Source organism: Larus michahellis, chromosome 5 (genome assembly GCF_964199755.1).
Source record: "Larus michahellis chromosome 5, bLarMic1.1, whole genome shotgun sequence".
NCBI classification, from domain to species: domain Eukaryota; kingdom Metazoa; phylum Chordata; class Aves; order Charadriiformes; family Laridae; genus Larus; species Larus michahellis.
In genome coordinates, this window is record NC_133900.1 from 55,917,122 (window position 1) to 55,936,140 (window position 19,019).

At 35.3% G+C, this 19,019-nt stretch overlaps 1 protein-coding gene across 2 annotated transcripts in view; it reads left to right on the forward strand.

The window, feature by feature from the left end:
• GRK4 (G protein-coupled receptor kinase 4) overlaps positions 1–19,019 on the forward strand; it is a 41,524-nt gene that overhangs the window by 17,721 nt on the left and 4,784 nt on the right. Inside the window, exons 6-15 of one of the 2 annotated variants that reach the window (XR_012587033.1) lie at positions 48–140; positions 1,493–1,556; positions 2,332–2,472; positions 5,237–5,427; positions 10,629–10,666; positions 12,922–13,011; positions 13,544–13,752; positions 14,553–14,698; positions 15,313–15,450; positions 17,629–17,751. Coding sequence is in view for 1 of the 2 variants with exons in the window: in XM_074587456.1 (XP_074443557.1) it covers positions 48–140; positions 1,493–1,556; positions 2,332–2,472; positions 5,237–5,427; positions 10,629–10,666; positions 12,922–13,011; positions 13,544–13,752; positions 14,553–14,690; positions 15,313–15,450; positions 17,629–17,751 (1,225 nt within the window). In the remaining variant the exon portion in view is untranslated. The remainder of the gene's footprint in view (positions 1–47; positions 141–1,492; positions 1,557–2,331; positions 2,473–5,236; positions 5,428–10,628; positions 10,667–12,921; positions 13,012–13,543; positions 13,753–14,552; positions 14,699–15,312; positions 15,451–17,628; positions 17,752–19,019) is intronic. The other variant, XM_074587456.1, reaches the window with a different exon arrangement.

Genomic DNA, 19,019 nt, shown 5'->3' on the forward strand with positions numbered 1-19,019 from the left:
TTGTCAGTTTTTCCAGTATAAGATTGATTTTATTTTCCTGTTGCTAGAATTGTCCATGAATACCTAAGCAGAAGACCTTTTGAAGCTTACCAAGAAAGTGTGTATTTTTCCCGTTTTTTACAGTGGAAATGGTTGGAAAAGTAAGTTTATTTATAATGTTTGCATTATAATTTTGCTTTACTTTGTGGCCAGTTCTGCTTCTTATGCTAGAAATGCTGTAAAGCCCTAATGAATGAAGCTGCTTGTCTAAGAATTATAATCTGAAAGAAAAGATGCAAAGGATGATGTTGATGGGACAGCGAGAGAACATCCCTGTCCGGGAGTCTTTAAGTGGTAAATTTGTATTAGGTAAATGCAAATTTCATATATCATATGGATATATGTTTGTCTGTCAAGTGTGCAGTGGGATAACAATCTCTCTTGGAAATGCTATCGTCCTTTAGTTTCAGACTTGGTCTAATTAGTGGTTAATAAGCAGATTAATCTAGTTTTATAACCCACTGGTTATGGGTAACTAATCAGTTTTTTAGGGTGGATCAGACACAGATGTAGTAATTACAAGACTGCAAGATTTGTATATATCAGAATGTAGTTTGGGCTTTTAAATCAGTACTAACCAAGTCACCAAACTTTTTCAGAAGGCTGAAATTGGTACAAACTGATTCTAATTCAGCACTGCTGGGTATCGTGATCACATATTCAAACATTAAGGGCTTGAGCATTAATTTAATGGTAAATTCCAATTATCCAGTGCCTTTATTTGACCAAATTAGTAACAAAAGCCAGAAAGAGAACTAGGGAAGTTACTCAAACAGTTAAATAAAATTCTTTACCAAATGAACCTCCATTTTTTGTCCTGAGAACAAAACTGCATTAACAATGAATGCTCTTTTAAAAGAAAAAAAAACACAACCAAACCTACCACCATGAAGTAGCCCTGGTCTGATATGTGATTAGGAGTGTTTTAGCATAGAATGGCTGACACCTTTACCGCCTCTTGTTATCTCTTCCTCTTCCACTACATCAATACCTTAACAATTCGGCTGGTGAACTGCTGTTGCATACCACAACTCTTTCTTTTTTGAAAAAGTGAAACAGCAAAGCAAGATGAGAAATCGTGTACCTTTTAAATGCATTGTAAGCATGATCTCATTGAAACGCAGCCTGCTATATGTCAACATCTGGCAACTAAGGGGGACAACTGGAGGTGATAAATTGACCGTAAACAGCACAGGGCCTAATTGATTAGCTTTTCTTCCTGCTATTGTGAATGTCTGATGACCACATGAGGGAGCCAATGTTTCTAATCAGAGCACTCCTTTCATTTGAAATTCAGCTTATTATAATGCTGTCTTCATGAGGTTAAGGCAGCTGTTGTTCAGTCAGATGTCATAGAACAGGAAGGAGAAAATAAAGACAGACCTCAGGGTGGGGAGGGGATTACTAACTCTTGTCATTCCTGTTGCAGTAATTGTTTCTTTTTGTTAATCAGGCAACCAGTAACCAAACACACATTTAGGCATTACCGAGTACTAGGCAAAGGTGGATTTGGAGAGGTGAGTACAGAAGTATCTTCCTGTGAGGCAATCCTTAAGGCAAAAAAAAAAAAGGTTAATACAGAGGAGGAGCAAGGAGCAGCTTTTTAACTCTTGACTCTTAACAATCTACATTTGACACATCACCTGGCAGACTGTCGTCAATCCAAACTGTTTTCTTTTAACGTGATAGTTTCAGTATTGTAGGTCATGCACGAAGTTGGAGAAAACTTCCACTTATTAAGAACAGTTGCTTCTGTTTATAAATTTCATTTGGCAATGAGAATGTAGTTTCTACTTAATTATTATGTAGAATATTCATGAACCTGACAGGAAAATCTATAGATTGTATTCATTCTGTTTATAATTCATTGGGGTTTCTTTCCACCTACATTCTTTAACCAGAGCCTTATATTGAAGGGGAAGTGGATTACTAAATTACCATTATCTTTCTCCTGGGTGATTATGGCATGGATGTTTGTCCTCTGTCCTGCTTGCCTAGACATACACTGTTACCACAGTCAGGTTTCTCACCAACACAAGATCCACAGTTTTACTGAACTATTCAACCCCAACAAAAATAGGTTTGCTCCTGTGTAATCACTTTTTCTACTTCTGTTACAGCTTTTGTGACCCTTCAAAGTTGTTTCATAGGTGAAAGCTCTGTATTGAAGCTTACAGACCTTCATTTTCTGAGAGCATTCCAGAGTGAAAAAAAGAAAATAAAATTTTATCATCTTTAAAAAAATTCCTAAAAATACCCTGGCATCTCTGACACACCTCCCTTGTTTTTTAGGTGTGTGCCTGTCAAGTACGGGCAACAGGAAAAATGTATGCTTGTAAAAAGCTAGAAAAAAAGAGAATAAAGAAGAGAAAAGGAGAATCAATGGCTCTAAATGAAAAAAGAATTCTAGAAAAAGTGAACAGTAGGTTTGTAGTAAGTATCTACTTCTGATCTCTTCTCTGAAGTTTGTGTTGCTTTGTTTGCTTCATTTCAGTCTCTTCCAGGAGCTTGTGGGCACTAGACATTTTTCAATTGATTTAGAGAATGCATGACTGCTGAGATAAATTTTTGGTATAATAATATGTGTGTTTTGTGTGTGATTGTGAGTAGTTCTGTGCAGAGGGCTTTTTTTATCCAGTATTGAACTGGTTTTAGTCTGCTGGCTTTATTTCTCACTTACAACCAAAACAGTAGGTTGTTTTTCAGCATGCTGATGCCACTGAATCTTTGTCCTCTGTTGAAAGGTGACTAGATTATTCTGTAGTACTCAGACTTGAATAATCACTTAAATTCTATTTCTGCTGCAGCCTGAGTATGTTTGCCTATGTTTAATAAAGATAAAGAGGATATTCCATATACTTTATTCCATCCTATTTTCTCGTTCTGTTTCTTTTCTCTGTCTTCTCTTCCAATGCATTGCTCTCTGTTTTCTTCTCTTACCCCTTTCTTCCCTCCCATACATGTGTTTTCTTATAATTAATGCTGATTTCTAATTTCATTTTCGGAGTTTATTCATAAATGGGTGACTTCATGAGAGTCTGCCATTTAATTGCCATTAGAAGTTGCATATCCTTCATTTCTGTGACTTTTAATAATAGAGTTTTTATATCTTTTTGTATCTTTTATATAGAGTCTTCATAGCATTCATTACTATATTGCTTATACATTTCAAGCTAAACATGAAATTTGACTAGTGTATCGATTTAGGTTAGTTATCTTGCTTTGCTGTATATTAAGGCTTAAAGAGATATCTTGGATGTGAAACAATTAACACAATTTTTTGATAGAAATTCCACAGAATGAAAGTCTTAGTACTTCAGCCTGATACTACCACATAAATTATAGTCCGTTAGTAGCACTAATTACTAAGCAGTGAAATAACTTAGAATGATCAAATCATATGGTAGAATGATAGAACGATATACCAGGTAAACCTTTCCCCAGGTAATGTTTATCTTTTTTCATTGAATTGTTGTAATTTTAAATTTTAATTTTAAATGCATTTTGTTTTGGTTTTAAATCCATTTACTGATAAATTTTGTATTGCTGTTCAGTGAGGATTTTAAAGTACCTGTGTTAGAGGGTAGTGGAAGTTATATATAAACAAATATATATATATGGATGTATAAAATATGTATGTATGTATGTATTTTCTGATAAGCTTTATTTAAAAAGCCCCTGTCGAGTACTGCCAGCTAAAACAAAAATTAAGACCCTACTGTCCAGATACATTAATGTATTTTAAATTATTATAAATAACGTTTTTGTATAAATATGCTAATGTTATTTTCTCACAAGGCTTGGGGCTTTGAATTGATTGAAATTGAATACAGAAATTAGCTGAATTGATCCAGAAATTAGTTAGAGATATGTGAGATAAAAGTAAACCTTCCATTTTTGAATAATATTTTTTCAAGATATGCAAATATTATAAATTAAAAATTGATCAAAGTTGAATTTGAAATTATTTTATAGGATTTAGCATAAGTTATTTTTCTCTTGCTGTCCAATGTTATTTTGATGCGACAGAGAAGATCTAGATCTAGGTTCTGCAGTATTACGGGGTTGGAAGCGGGCAGATAATTTGTCGTGCCTGTGTCACAAGTGAAGTCATTAATAGCTTGGCAGGTCAGTTTAAAACCGCCACTCTTGCCCTAAGTACTGATTTGTGTATTTATTTTGTTTTATTATTTAGTGTTGGATTTATGCTTCTGAAGGAAGAGTTTGGACTTATTACTGAGTTACGGCCTCAATGTACATGTACTGCATTTAAAAATACATTTATTGAGTCAAAAAATCCTACTGATTTTTACCTAGTTTATACGTAGTTTATGTTAGATAAGTATGTTTAAATCCCATTGCTTTCAGTACAAGCTAGTTAATATTTGTAGGTAATTTTGAAGATCCTGCCAGATGATCATCAGCATAGCATGGCTTCTTCTATTCAAATTAAGTTTGTAACTTAAACAGCATATGTCAAATTTTGCAGTATATAATACTGTTTTTCTTTAAATTCACAAGACTACTGTAAAACTAAAAATGCACTTTAAAAACATTTACATAAAACCTGAAGGAAAAAAAAAAGGTGTTCTTCCTTCCCTATCAGTACCTCATTCCAAATACAGTGAGAAGAAAGACTATGAAGAGCTATACTAAGTCTTTACTGTTGACAAGTTCTACGCCAGGGAAATATGCAGTTATTTGGGGAGGCAGAGGGAGGAATAGAAACTAGATGTCTGATCTTAAATAACTTTTTAGGTTTCTTTAATGTAGGGCAGCTTTGAGTCTTGTAGAAGTTCGGGAAGTTGGTTTGACAATGCATAATTCCTGAGGTATTAATAAAATAAGGTATATGTACACACTGTCATTACAAAGATTAATATAGATAACGTGCAGCTGAGGGGCATCATCAATAAATCTATTGTCTGGCTGTAGCTCTATGGTATCTAAACAGATATGTCACTAAACTTTTGTATAGTGATGTAGGGTTTATGTGTACCTGCAAATTAGTCTGAATTTCTTTCTGTCTTCAAGTACCGGACAGGAGCGATTCTCTACTTGGCTGTTTTGTTATTTTTTTGTTTTAAAAAAAGATTCATATGTTGCTTGTATTGGGGGGTAGGGGAAAAAGACCTGTGAATTGTGTTGGGGTTTATGAATGAATAATGGTCGTCTTCTCCCCCTGCCCCATTTTTAGGTTAGTTTATCCTATACATATGAGACGAAAGATGCCCTGTGTTTAGTATTAACCATAATGAATGGAGGGGATTTGAAGTTTCACATATATAACATGGGAAATCCTGGCTTTGATGAAGAAAGAGCTATTTTCTATGCTGCAGAACTGTGCTGTGGTCTGGAGGATTTGCAGAAGGAGAGAATTGTTTACAGGTGAGTGTCATCTACAGTCACTTGTACCTTGAATTTTCCATGTCTGTTCAGCATTGAATGTATTAATTGTTTTCTACTAAAACAAGTTTAGACTTCAACTTCACAGTAAAAGTTATTTTAGGAACTGTTCTAGGGATTGTATTCTGTTTTTATTTCAGGTTCCTCCAATAAACTCTTTATTGCTTTTGTATTAATGAAACTGTCGGAAGCCTTGTGCATTGTAATTGATATTGTATGACCTTATGCTCTTTGCAGTTTCTGTACATACATCATTTAACTCCTGGCACGCATTAATGTTACAGAACAAGCAAAATGAACTTGGTGGTGGACCAAGAACTCTTCCTTCTTATTTCTGGTGTGTAACACCAAGTACCACTTGTTTTCAAGGAAGATTTAAAGTACAATCTTGCATAACTTTAACATAATAATAATAAGTCTTACTCTTTTCCCTTCCTGATATGGAAAACTAACATACACACAGCAGAAAGTGGCAGAACCACAGAATAAATCAGGCTTATGCTGGTGGTTGTATGTGGTTCCCTAAAGAATTTGGCCAATCTTGCAATGTTACTCAGTGTGTTTTGGCATGTGTGTGGGAGGGAAGCAAGGATGAATGGTTTTGCTCATCATTTTCCTCATATGGATCAGCTACAAGTCAGTCATTTCATATTGCCCAGGAAAACAAAACTAATTGTTTAAAATACAAAACAACAACAACAAAACCCAAACAAAACCAACAAAAAACCCCACAGCCCTTGTGTTTAAGCTGAACTTGTTAGCTATTTGCCTACAAGACGACCTTCAAACACATAATATCAAATCCTAGTGTTCTCTGTCTGTAATTCCAGATTTTGCAGTGGTTGTGGTTTCTTCTGGAGTGGTCTTGCTGTCTATATATCTGTGCTGTTTTATGTTATTACATGATCAGTTTCCAATTATTAGGCATTTGCGTGGCCTTAAAATTATGAGCAAGGAAAAAAAAGTAGCTTTCCAACCAACGCTGAGTAAAATTGCATCAATTAAATGAATGGGAATTATTTTTAGTCCTCTGTTCATAACACAATGAAGGACCAAGAGACAGTTACCTGTCTATGTGTTAGTAACTGAATAATTTGTATGCTCGGAGGAAAAAGAAGGGCTTAAATTTAATCATAATACCTGAAGGCGTTACTTAAACAATTCACTATAGGGCATACTAAAGTAGTTCCTGCCCAGTATGTAAACAGACAAAAAGAGACTCTAATTATACCATGTCAGTTCAACTGTGCTTGAGTACTAAAACTAGAAAACGCTTGGAAAATTTTACACTCTCTGTAGAATCACTTTCATCCCTGTGTTTTTTAACATCAAATGACAAACTTTTTGTAGAAGAAAGTCTTGATTCTTCTCTTTTGCTAATAGTTTTTTTCCTGATGGTCTTGATTAGTTTTTTTCTATATGTGTTTCTTTTTGTGTCATGCATTTAGGAGCGTAGTTGTAAATTTTACAGTTTTAAAGTCAAGAAGCCAAAACAGGTGGTCATGGAAGTTCTCAGAATGTCACTAATTACAGTGATATGTTACACGATCAAAATTGTATATCGGGCATTTTTAATGGAAAGTCATTTAAGCAGCTGTCAGTGATAATATATGATCAGTGAAACAGAAAGCTTGGGAAAATTTCCCATAATTAGTTTATTCTCACCAAAGAAGTTGTGCTGGCAACCTCCAGTCTTAATGTTATTGGGGGGGGTACAACATAATGAAGCACATTTTCATTGATTCAATTTTTCCAAATTATGCTAACTCGTATTTTTCACTCTCCAGCGCAGGAAAATATAGAAGGAATGTTTTTATTATTTTGCTGTCATTTTGAAAGCATTTAATACTGGTAGGACCACTGAATTTCTGAAATTGGAGCTAGTTCTTTTTCTTTTTGCCATATCTCAAGATCTATTTGTTTTCCAGCTTTAAAGGAGTGTAAAACTCTCTTTTTAGACAAATAGCTTTAACTGTTAAAGCAGACTGTAATTCTGTAACATAATGTTGTAAAATATTTTCTTGAGAATGTGTTTTTGTGGCTATCCCTCTGTATATTCACAGTAAAATGTACTGTAGAGGCAGTGGAAGAAGGGAAATTCAGAACGTCTGAAAATAGAAATCCTCAGTGCAGACGGGTGTCAGCAGATAGGAGTAAAATCAGTTCTTCTTGTCAGTTTGTTCACTTCTAGAATGGCAGTTTTAATGTAAGTTGGTCATGTTAAAATTTATTATAAATTTATTATATTTGGGATGTGTTGCCATCAGTAGAAAAATGCCTCATAAAGTGGAAAACTTAGGCCTAACTTTCCATTAACGTGATTTTTTTTTTTAATTGTGTGTTTCATGTGACTTTATACCAGTTATTACTGAATCTCAAGCAGTGGCGTTAGTGCTGTCTGTAGGAGCCTGGAGTCAGTAACAATTTTGTTAGTGGGGTTCCCACTGACTTAAAAGAACAGGTGGAGAGCTGGAAGGAGGGCCCCGTGCTGCCCGGTGACAGCAATTGAGCCAGTTTGTTTGTTCAATGGCAGCTTGTGAAACTCTCTCTAACTTGCCATATGTTGCTGACATTAGAAAAATAAGCAAACAGACAGGAGCAGGCAGTAGTGGAGCTATTCATCCATCGGCTACATAAAAAAGTCTGCTAATACTTTTAGTGGAGTGGGGAACAAGTGCCTGCTTTCCAGAAGAGACTTAATTGCTGGGTCTTTCCTGACTCCTTAAGGATAGTAGTTGTTTCTTATCAGATAAGCTGCTTGGATTTTCCTCACATTTTCCTCACAAACTCATGTAGGTGCCCACAGCACACTGAATGTGCCTGGAAGGCTCAAAAACCTGCTGAAGTTTTTGGATGTGGATAAACCAAGTAGCTCCTTGCCTGCCTCACGCCTATGCTCAGGGTAGACTTCTTTACATTGAAATCCCCTAAAGGATTTTTATGCAGAAATTTTCCATGTAGGAAGGCTGGTGTAAGATATAGCAAAAATAGACCAGTGCTTGTTTAGTCCAATTTAAAATCTGTATAATTTCTGAGTCTTTTTAATGAACCTCTTAGTTTTGTGTGCTGTGGAATCCTCCAACCTTTCTCTGCTTCTTAAGGGAAACGTGCTGCCTCTGTTGCTAGAATTGCATGGCTAGCTCTCGCTCTGAGCCTGTTAGCTGAGCAGCGGCCTGTTACCCAGCGCAGGACTAACATCTGTGTATTCTAATAGAAAATGGGACTTTGGCCTCTGTCATGGTGGAGGAAGGGAAGAGAAAGAAGGCTGATACCCCAAAGCTAGCACCTCAGAGACAGAATTTATAGCTGAATGCATCCAAAAGCTGAATTCTTTGCAAACTGCTAGGCCTAGAAACTAATAGCATTAACGAGCTGGAATTTTGGCTAGAAACAAGTTGTACTATTGACCAACCAATATCGTATCAGAACAGCATTAGCTTCTATTAAGCAGCAGGAGTTGCTAGAAAGTATTAAGTTTTAGGTTAGGCTTTAATCAGCCTTCTTGGAGATGGAGCTTTTTAAATGTGTTCACTTGAGTTAATCTGAGCATATATTATGTGCTTTAAAGCAGATGAGTTTCTACCTAAAGTTTGAGCTGAATTTTCTTTATCTTTTTTGGTACTGGTGTGGGGCTTTTTGTTTTTTGTTTGTTTTTACTCTGATCTCTCCTGATGTCTCTGGTATTGTAATCTCATATCTAATATCAAATGATTAACATTATGGGGACTGACTAGACCTAAAAGTATTAGGAGGAAAGTGTCTTGTGAACTTCTTTCTACAGTTAATCTCATGAAATAATGAAACTTTAGCCTGAATATATGTACTTCAGAGCATCAATTTATCAATATTTGGGAAAAAAAAAAAAGCATACAGATTTCTTGATGAACAAATGTGTGTTTATATTTCTCTCATTTTGAATGTAAATTCTGGAGTCATTCTTCCTAAAATTGCCTATTTTACATTATTCAGTTTTTTCTGCTTGTGTATGAATAACTGTTTCTCACAACTGTACATGTATCCATATATGTACATATTTTTTTGAATAATCTATTCCATTAATAACTGAATCTTTCGCCAAGTACTGATTTTTTGCTTTTCTATTTCTGGCCTTACAATATCTCTGGTGGAATAAATCTAAGAGACTGTATTGCTATCCACATACTTGCTGATGCATATCACAATTATATATATTATATGTTTTTAATATGTATTCTGTGCATATAAATAATATATAAAAAATATTTATGTTCTCAGTAGGATCTGCTAGAGGATAAATCCTAGTAGTAACCTCTGAACAGCTTCTGATTCAGCTTGAGGGAGGAAATGCAAATATCCCATTGAGTTTCTTCTTTTGTTCTTAAAGTAAAAATGTACAAGAAGATGCCTATAAATTTCAGAATTGCAACACTGAATTAATTGTCCTTCCTGCTATTTTCCTGAGTCTTGCTAGCATTTAATAGCTAAAAAATGTTTCACGTAAAACTTTGATGTTACGGGAAAGTAGTAGAGACTCTTAGAAAGTTGTTTGCAAAGAATCCTAACTAGATACAAGTGTTAGTAACCTTTAGAAGCTGCATATCCAAATTAATGAAATGGAGTTTGAATGGATGATATTAAGCCTATACTTAGTTTTCACAGAATCATAGAATGTGTTGGGTTGGAAGGGACCTTTAAAGGTCATCTAGTCCAACCCCCTTACAGTAAGCAGGGTATTAGTTTTGGGGGTATTACTCTCTGTTGATAATTTGATACCCTGGGATGGAATATAGCAAGGAATCAGCGTCAAACTGCAGCAAGCACTGATGTGTTTTAGCATTGTGCACTTGTATGGCTGATACTCTCCGGAGAAATATCTTTCACTTATGAGCACAAATTCAGGTGTAAGTTGGTAATTTTTTATATCAGGATTTTAGTGTAGAGAAAACTTCTCATCTGTGAAATATTAATTCCTGTTGTTAATAAAAATGTCTTAGAGAGTTGGGAAAAATGGATCTCAAGAGTTCTATGATTAAATTAATTGTAGTATAGGTCCTCAACTTCACAACTTTTTTTGTGTATAGGTGGAAACTCGAAAAATCGCTTTAACCAGAACCAAGGAATCTTATGTTGCCTCACTTGCACTTGAAGATGGCTAATAATTTTGCCTTTGTATAATTCACATTTCTATTCTGTTTAATTTGTAGAGACTTGAAGCCTGAGAATATACTCCTTGATGACTGTGGTAAGTAAATATTAAAATTAATTTTGAAAGTAGGCATTACAAATCTAATTAATACTGTGCCAGAAATCAAAGGGACTTCTTCACAATAAAAGGGCACCTGACTGACAAATGTTAACTTTAATTAGTAAAGAAAAAACTGCCTTTGCCTTTTAGAAAGTAGGGGGAAATACTGGGGTTTTAGGGGACAATGATGATGATGTTTGGGGGGGGTCAGTTCCCCACCTTAAAATGGCTACTTTTTGTCTTTTGCTCCTCCTTCTCCCCCATTCCTTGATTTAAGATGGCTAAAACTTTTTAATGGATTTTTTTTCTCTTTCTGTCTTTTCTTTGATTATGGAAACATGCTTTGTTAGATGTGGGGCCAGAATTTTACTTAGTAAACTATAATTAAGCAATAAAGAAGAAAAGAAATCTGAAGCATCTCTGCTTTAACACTTCAACTAAAACAGGTCTGATGGTCCCTGATGCATACGTGGCTGGAAGGAATCAAGGAAATACAAACAATATAAAGAAATGTTTGTAGGTTTTTGTTTTTCAAAAGCCAAATTAATTTTCTTTAATGGCTTTGTATAAAATTTGTCACAATCTTTTGCATTCACTGTAGAACATGTGCAGCAATTACCTTCTTCTAAGCTGTGGATGAATATTACCAGTTTGTTCTTGTAATTGCTGAGTATTTTTGTTATGGAAAAACTGTTTTTGAAGTCATTAGTACAATTTATTATTTTTTTTTTAAAGTCAGCATGTTCTGACTGAAATTTCTAAAAAGGTGATGCTTTTGACTAAAGAAGTCACTTTCCAAGAGCTAAAGTTTTGCTAGACATCAAATGCATTCTTTAATTTTTCTCTCCAGCAATGTCTTGCAAAAGCTGAAGGCTTCTTTGAGGAAAAATGTGGCCTTGAAGGACTGCACTAGAATGCTTTCTCTCTGCCAGGGATATTCTGATCTTGTTCCAGAGAGCAGAGGAGACTAATTAGAAAATCGCTTCAGGAGCTCAGATCCTGCACTTGAAAAGGGGTTCATCAGATGTCAGGGAACAGAAGAGCATCTGAGTGTATTTAAAATAGCATTTGCTGCTCAAGAGCATTTAGTTATTTCCAACCAGTATGAGTGGCACATGAATTCCTCCACTCTTTCTCCCCACCCCTTGATTATCTATCACATGTAAATAAGAAATTAATATGCTTTTAACTAACATTGATGCTTTAGAGCTTTTTGAATGACAGAGAATATATGCACAAAGGACATTAAGAAAATGAAATAGTCCTTTCTTCTGTCTAGCCTTTTATATTTTTATTAAGAAAGTACATTATATATTTTTAAATGAGAAACATGTCAATACAATTCTTGACTTGCATTGTCTTGAATCATTTGCTGTTGAGTCTGTCCAGCAAAGAACCTATATCTGTCCATGGGAACGTAAGGGAGCGTGGGATGAACTTATTCCTATTGCCCTTCTTAGGCTGTTTCCCCATCTGAGCGGTGTTGTTTGTGACAAATCATAGTCTTCCTCTAGACTAATTCTACATTAATAGTGTAAATGCCATGTGTAATAGGAAAGGTAGTCAGCTTGAGAAATTGGCTTATAAAATGAAATAGAAGCTGAAGTTATCTACGTTAGACTGATTCGTGAGATGGGGAGGTCCTGATATTGAACTAACATGCTAAAATATAAATAATTCGAAGTAGGTTATGGCTAGCCTACTTTTCTTTTGGGATGGGAGTGGAGATAGCAATTCCAGTGTACTTATGCTTAGCATTATAAGGGTACTTTGTTAGAGGAAAACCTGATGTCTCAGTACAGGCTACAGTTTTTGGAATAAATGGAGTAAATTCTGATGTTTTGTTAGGAAGTCAGAAAGCTAAGTGTTTGTGGAGGGAACGCAGAACTGAAGAATTCAAATGTCTGATGCGTACATACAGAATTTGAAACGAGCGGTCATCATTTCTGTTTGTCCTAGAGTAGCAGCCTATGCCAAAGCTAGGAATTAGAGAACTTAACAACAATTTTTTTATACGACCTTCAGGAAATCAATTAGATATGTGCCTCTCTTCCATTACCTATTTAAGGGAGGGTTGAATAATAAATCACTCCTTTCTAGATAAGCTAAATAACCTTAGCATGAATATATATGAATGTTTTGATGTTTTGGGGTGGCTTTTTTGATGAGGTATGCTACAGAATTTTTTTGTTTTAAAAGTGGCGATATTTCATTATTTGCTGACTATGTGTAATTTATTTTAACATAAATAGGACATATCAGAATTTCAGATCTTGGATTAGCTGTGCAGATTCCAGAAGGAGAAACTGTCCGAGGACGGGTGGGGACTGTTGGTTACATGGGTATGTAAAGTATCCTTTGCTAATTATGTTTTACCAGAAAATTTGCTTCTGTGAATATATGAATGACTTGTCCAAAGAACTATATTTGGTCTGGATTAGTTACTAGACATTTTATGGGAAGAAAGGTTATGTGGTGGTAGATGTTAGTAGCCAATTATAAGTCTACTGATAAACTCGAAAATTTAACTCTGGAAATTCTAGCCTTAGGTAGAACTTTTAAGAAAGCACCTAATTTTTTTCTGAGTCATAGGTAAGCAGACAGATTACTATGATAACACATCTCTTTCCACGCTTTGGAAAAAATTCATTCTTAGTTTGTAAACAACACTGATCTTAAGAGTTAAAGAACTGAAGTGCTTCTCTTGGATATAAAGAGAGTCTTCACTGTAGAAATTATAATTTCTTCAAAGTGCAGAAGAGTTACACAAAGATCCCTGCACAAAGCCGAAAGAGTGCTTGAGAGTTTTTTCAATATTTAATTAGTTAATGTAAATTGAATTGTCGTGGGTATTTCTTTGTTTTTGTTTTGTAGCTCCAGAAGTGCTCAAAAACGAAAAGTACACATTCAGCCCAGATTGGTGGGGTCTTGGGTGCTTGATTTATGAAATGATTGAAGGACAGTCTCCATTCAGGAAGCATAAGGAAAGGGTCAAACGGGATGAGATTGACCGGAGAGTAAAGGAAGACCAGGAAACATATTCAGACAAGTTCTCAGAGGAGGCAAAATCCATCTGCAGGATGGTGGGTGAAGAGACGTAGAGGTTTGAAAATTAAATTTCTAATCCTTTATAAGAGATGAACTACTTTAACATCTTCTATTGAAAATTTTTCAAAGCTGGATTCTTAAATCTTTCTTTAGTTCAGATGGAAGTTTGTAATTGTCCATGGATTGTTCAATTATCAAACTTCGAGAATTCAGAATTTTTTTCAAGATGAAGGAAGGTTGCATACGCGTATTTTTCACGACGTGAATGAAAAGGTTCAGTACTCCTCGGACCGCGTGTAATTATAGGCAGAATACAGAAGCAAGCTCAACTTTGATACAGAGTAGTATACTGGTTTCCTTGCCTAAAAGAGTCTGTTCAAGACAACGGCTTCTTTTTATTTTGCGTGTTCTTAAATTTAAGAAAAAACACATCTATACAGAAAGCTTCACAAGTATTCTTTAGTAGTTTATGCGAAATATGTGCATTACTTAAGCCTGCTGGGGAAAAAAAAAGTAAGTCTTTATTTCCTGAAAGTAAAGTCTACTACCAAGTCTGTAAAATCTATTTAGCATGGCATCAATTAAAATATTTTCGTATAACTTTGGGTATAATCTTCAAATGATCTGCTTTCAGGGATTCTTTTGTCTACTGAAAATCTTTTTGCTCCCAGAATGTTGTAGTTTGGATTTCCAGTTCATTTTGATACCATGATAAGTTTCATCTAATAAAAGGCCAAGTGACAAATTTATTGAAAGACATTGCATATAGATTTTATTTTTTTATTTATTGTGGGATTATATTGCTGGATCAGCCTTTTTTTCCGTATCTTTGCAGTTACTTGCTAAAAATCCAGGGGAACGACTGGGTTGCACTGAAGATGGAGCTGCTATTGTAAAGCAACATCCTATTTTCAAGAATATTAACTTCAAGAGGCTGGAAGCTAACATGTTAGAACCTCCGTTCTTGCCAGATGTAAGTAGGTGAGACAGATTTGATTAGTATCTAAAAAGGCAAGAACTGTCATAATTCTGTGTCAGCAATTACGTGAACTCCAAAGAAAACTTAAAAAGTTAGTTAAATGGGCAGGAGAATGCCATTGTAGCTATTGATGGCTAGTTGTTTTATGACATTTCATCTGAGATCACAGAACAATTTGGAATAGTGGTATTGCTCTAGGGAACTTCGTAGCTGATTTCTTAGCCCTTAAAACTCTACTTCCCTGGCTTAGATGCTGAACAAATGAAGATTAGCTTTGAAGAAATTACTCTAGAGTTGAAAGGAGGGTGACAGAAAATGAGTGAATTATGACAACCATTAAGAAATCCAGAGAATTTGCGTGCTGTTTCTGGTTTTGCTATTTCTTTTCTGTTACTTGCAGGATGAGTGGAATTGCTCAGATGCCTTATGACAAGTTTTTACACGTCTGTTTTGTAGTATAGTGTAATGGGGTGATCAACAATGTGAAATGTAAAATTGCAGACATTTTACTTCCCATTTGCTCATCTAGGAAAGAAAACAATCAAAATCACACACACACACACACACACACGGCCGAACCAACACCTTAATGAAGCAATCTTGTATTGTACTGCAGCCACGTGCCGTATATTGTAAAGATGTCCTGGACATAGAGCAGTTCTCAACAGTAAAAGGAGTGAACCTGGATACTACAGATGATGACTTCTATTCCAAATTTGTTACGGGTTGTGTCTCAATCCCTTGGCAAAATGAGGTATTGTATATTTCATAAAAGATTATTTTCTTTAACACAGCAATATAGAAGATTTAATAAGAGATATAATTATAGTATTAACTTTCTCTTTGAGATGCAAGAAGTTTCTGCTTTAGACTTCTTTGCTGAGAGGCTTCAGAAAAAAGTTTTTCCCAAAACATAAAACAACTTGCTAAAAATTGAGATCTATGGTAAATTTGCATAAATAGCATCTGGCATCTTGTCATCATAGATACAGCCTACAGAACAGTATTTAGCAACAGTATCACCACATTTTCCTTGTTCTTCTGTCACATGTTATTCAATATTGCTGTGCATAGGAGAGGGATAGAATGCCATTCGAAGTATGGAAAAGCAAATGGGTGCAGTGCAAGCTATTTGTGTATCATGCCTGTATATCAATAGTATCCAGGTGATACTGCAGATTTCACCTTTTCTAAGGCTTCAAAGCAAACAATTCAACATTGGTTGAGTCAGACTTTCTCTTAAAGCTTTTTCATCTGCCTAGTGAATGAGTAGTCTAGTATTCTGCATAGAATACTAGAATTTTGCTACCTCTGCATGCAGTTCAGTCTATATTTAGGAAATTCAAATCTTCATTATTTTAGAGCACTCAATAACAATTCTAGTTACTACAACTAGAATGATTATAGTTGTTGTTATGAATGCCTTCCTCCTATTAGAAGATGTTCATAACATTTTGAAATTAGTATTGTCTTGAATTCTAGTAGTGTAGTTTTTGTCTTGGTAAAATTTTTTAGATTTCATTTAAAGCTTGAACACAAAAGATCTGCACTTTCTGAACAAGGTAGAGGAAAAAGTACATTCCCTTTTGTTACCCTTTTGCTTTTTTTTGCATTTCATTGAGAAGGAGATTTGAAGGGTGTCATTTGACACAGAAAGTCTTCACTAAGAAGCAGTGAACCTTAGGCTGTTGGAGAAATAAATATTTCCTGTGCTATGTTGTGATTCTGAACTTCAGAATATGATCCAGTCATTAAGAAATGCACTGCAGCTTAATAACTCTAACCCCACATAGGGGGATAAAATTTAAAGCAGTTGTGGAATTCTGATGATGGTAATTCCTTCTCTTCAAGGAGTAACTGTGCAGATTTCATTTTGCATTTGTGCTTATTTTTTCTTTTAATTCATGTTATTGAGCTTTCACTCAAATCTTTGCTCTCATCTGTTCAGAATTCCTCCTCCCCTCCCATAATTTACCTAATGTCATGGTTTACAACAAAAGCAGACCGCATTTCTTCTTATTCTTCTTTATGCCCCCTCTCTCTCTACAAGGTATGCTTGTTTGGTTGCGTTCCCATTATGATAGATGTGTATCAGTGACACTCACTGAAAAATGCCAACTACATGTGGTCATTAACCACTCTCCTCCTTCTGACCATGTCTGTTTTACCCTTTGGCATTTACTCTTTCTGCTGCCCTTTCTGCACCCAGTAATTGTGTTTTTAATTCTTTTGTTTTCTGTGTAGACAAACACAGATTATTTCAGAAATCCCTGGCTTCTCTCCAGAGACCTATCTTCATTATAGCTTCTTTTTTTTTTTTTTTCCATGAAGTATTACCTTCTCTATCTCATTGCCTTATTTCTAATTATACTATAGGTTAGTTGTGTTTTGATAGGTGGTTGCCCAAAACACCAGAATGATGTTTAAGTTACTGTGGTCAGACATCATCTGCTTTTTTCCCCAACAGTGCAGTTTGTCCCCCTAATGCTATTCAGGTACTAATATTCTGCATAGATTAATCATTTCTCCTACTCAATGTCAAGTTTATTAACAAAGTTCAGTCCAGGGTATAGAGATACTATATTTGTTAGGCTAGACTGCTCTGAAATGAGCAGAATAGATGAAAGGAAAATCAATTTCTGGTTCTAAAAACTTGTGCTTATTTCATGATGGGCAGAAGAAATGCCTTACCAAAGCAAGGGAGCATCTGAGTGCTTACCTGCATGATAGTGCTCTCACTGCTTTTTTTTTAGTTCACTGAATGCACAAGGAGAGTTAATGTGCCTTCCTTCATGGAGCTCTGCGAGTGGTGTAGTTTGCTGATGAATTTGTAAGTTTGTTAGGAGTACCCAGTCAGAATTAATAGATAACACATGGAACATGTTTGAAAGGCTTGTATGGATATTTCATTTATATTTCGTATGTTTTAAAGATGATTGAAACGGGATGCTTTGAAGATATCAATGCATATGAAACTGATGGTACTGTGTCACCCGACAGAGAGAGGTCTCCTAAACCAAAGAGAGGCTTCTTTCACAGACTTTTTAGTGGAGAGGTAAGGGTATTTATTTTCTTTCATGAGAAAATTACCAGTAAGACCTTAACATCCTTTCCATTTTTTATATTATTTTGTGAAAGGAAAACCAAGTTGTTCATTGAATACTGAAACTAGTTAAATCTGGTTTATTATGGCTATGCCCCTGCACCGCATTTCAGAAGCTGTAGCAATCCCTATAACTCCAGGAGTTTTTCCTCCCTCAGCATTCTGTCTTCCTCTAGTGTCTGCTAGCTGTTACCTGGGGAAAAGGTAGTGTGAGCTGTTAACAGCTGTGCTATAGACCTTTCTTTCCTAAAGATTTGGTCTTGCTCCTTAAGTATTTTGCCAGTTTTTATAAAGACTTCTGGGGAGATGACTTCAGAGATAACTGAGGTCCCCTCTGTAAAAACTTAAATAAAATCGACTAATGAACTCAGAAATTAGTGTGGTGGAACAATGCAACTCTAGGACTCGCTCCTTTAGAAAGCTGGGCTCCCGATGAATTATTGCAGTATATTAAATAAATAAGTAAAAATGTGCCCTAAATGAATGAGTGTGAAGAAGCATCACAAAACAAGTGTTAAAATATCTTAGGAAGTTTAATGCCTTTACCAAAACAACAACATAATGTATCTTTTAATAGCTTCTGATAATGCACAGCCCTTTCTTACAGACATAACTTCTACTCTTTAGTAAACATGTAGAGGTATATGAATTAAGTATTTACCACCTAAAAGACACCTGGCATATTGTGCTTGTTTATAGGTCATGTGAAAGGTTTTGAGTTGAAGACGCTGTATGCAATTTTGCTTGCTCAGTATGTCCGCACTTAGAGTGGAATTATATTGAGAAGCATGAGTATACTCCAGTAGAGAACACTTCTGCAAAATTACTTTTGCTTTCAGGCAGAAATGGAATTTTAAAATTGCTAGGAGCACATCATTAAGTAGCCACAACAGGGCCATGTATTAAAATTGCATGATGATCTTTTTTGTCATCAGCTGGTAATTCACCTCTCTCAAATGGTACAATGCTAATGGAATGTATAATAGTACTGTCATTTTTAGTTCACCTTTTCAAATTCACTTTTCCCCCACTTACAGTAATGGAAGAGAAGGAATGGCTAAGTGTACTAATAATCTCACATATCTGAAGTTAAAGCTTGTGTATTACTGTAGTCTTTACGAGCTGAATCAGCAGGATTCACACTGTCCCGAGATATGGTTCTATGTATTGAGAGAGTTCAAAAAAAAAAAAAATGGCTTGAGAGCCTTCAGTTGGTTTTG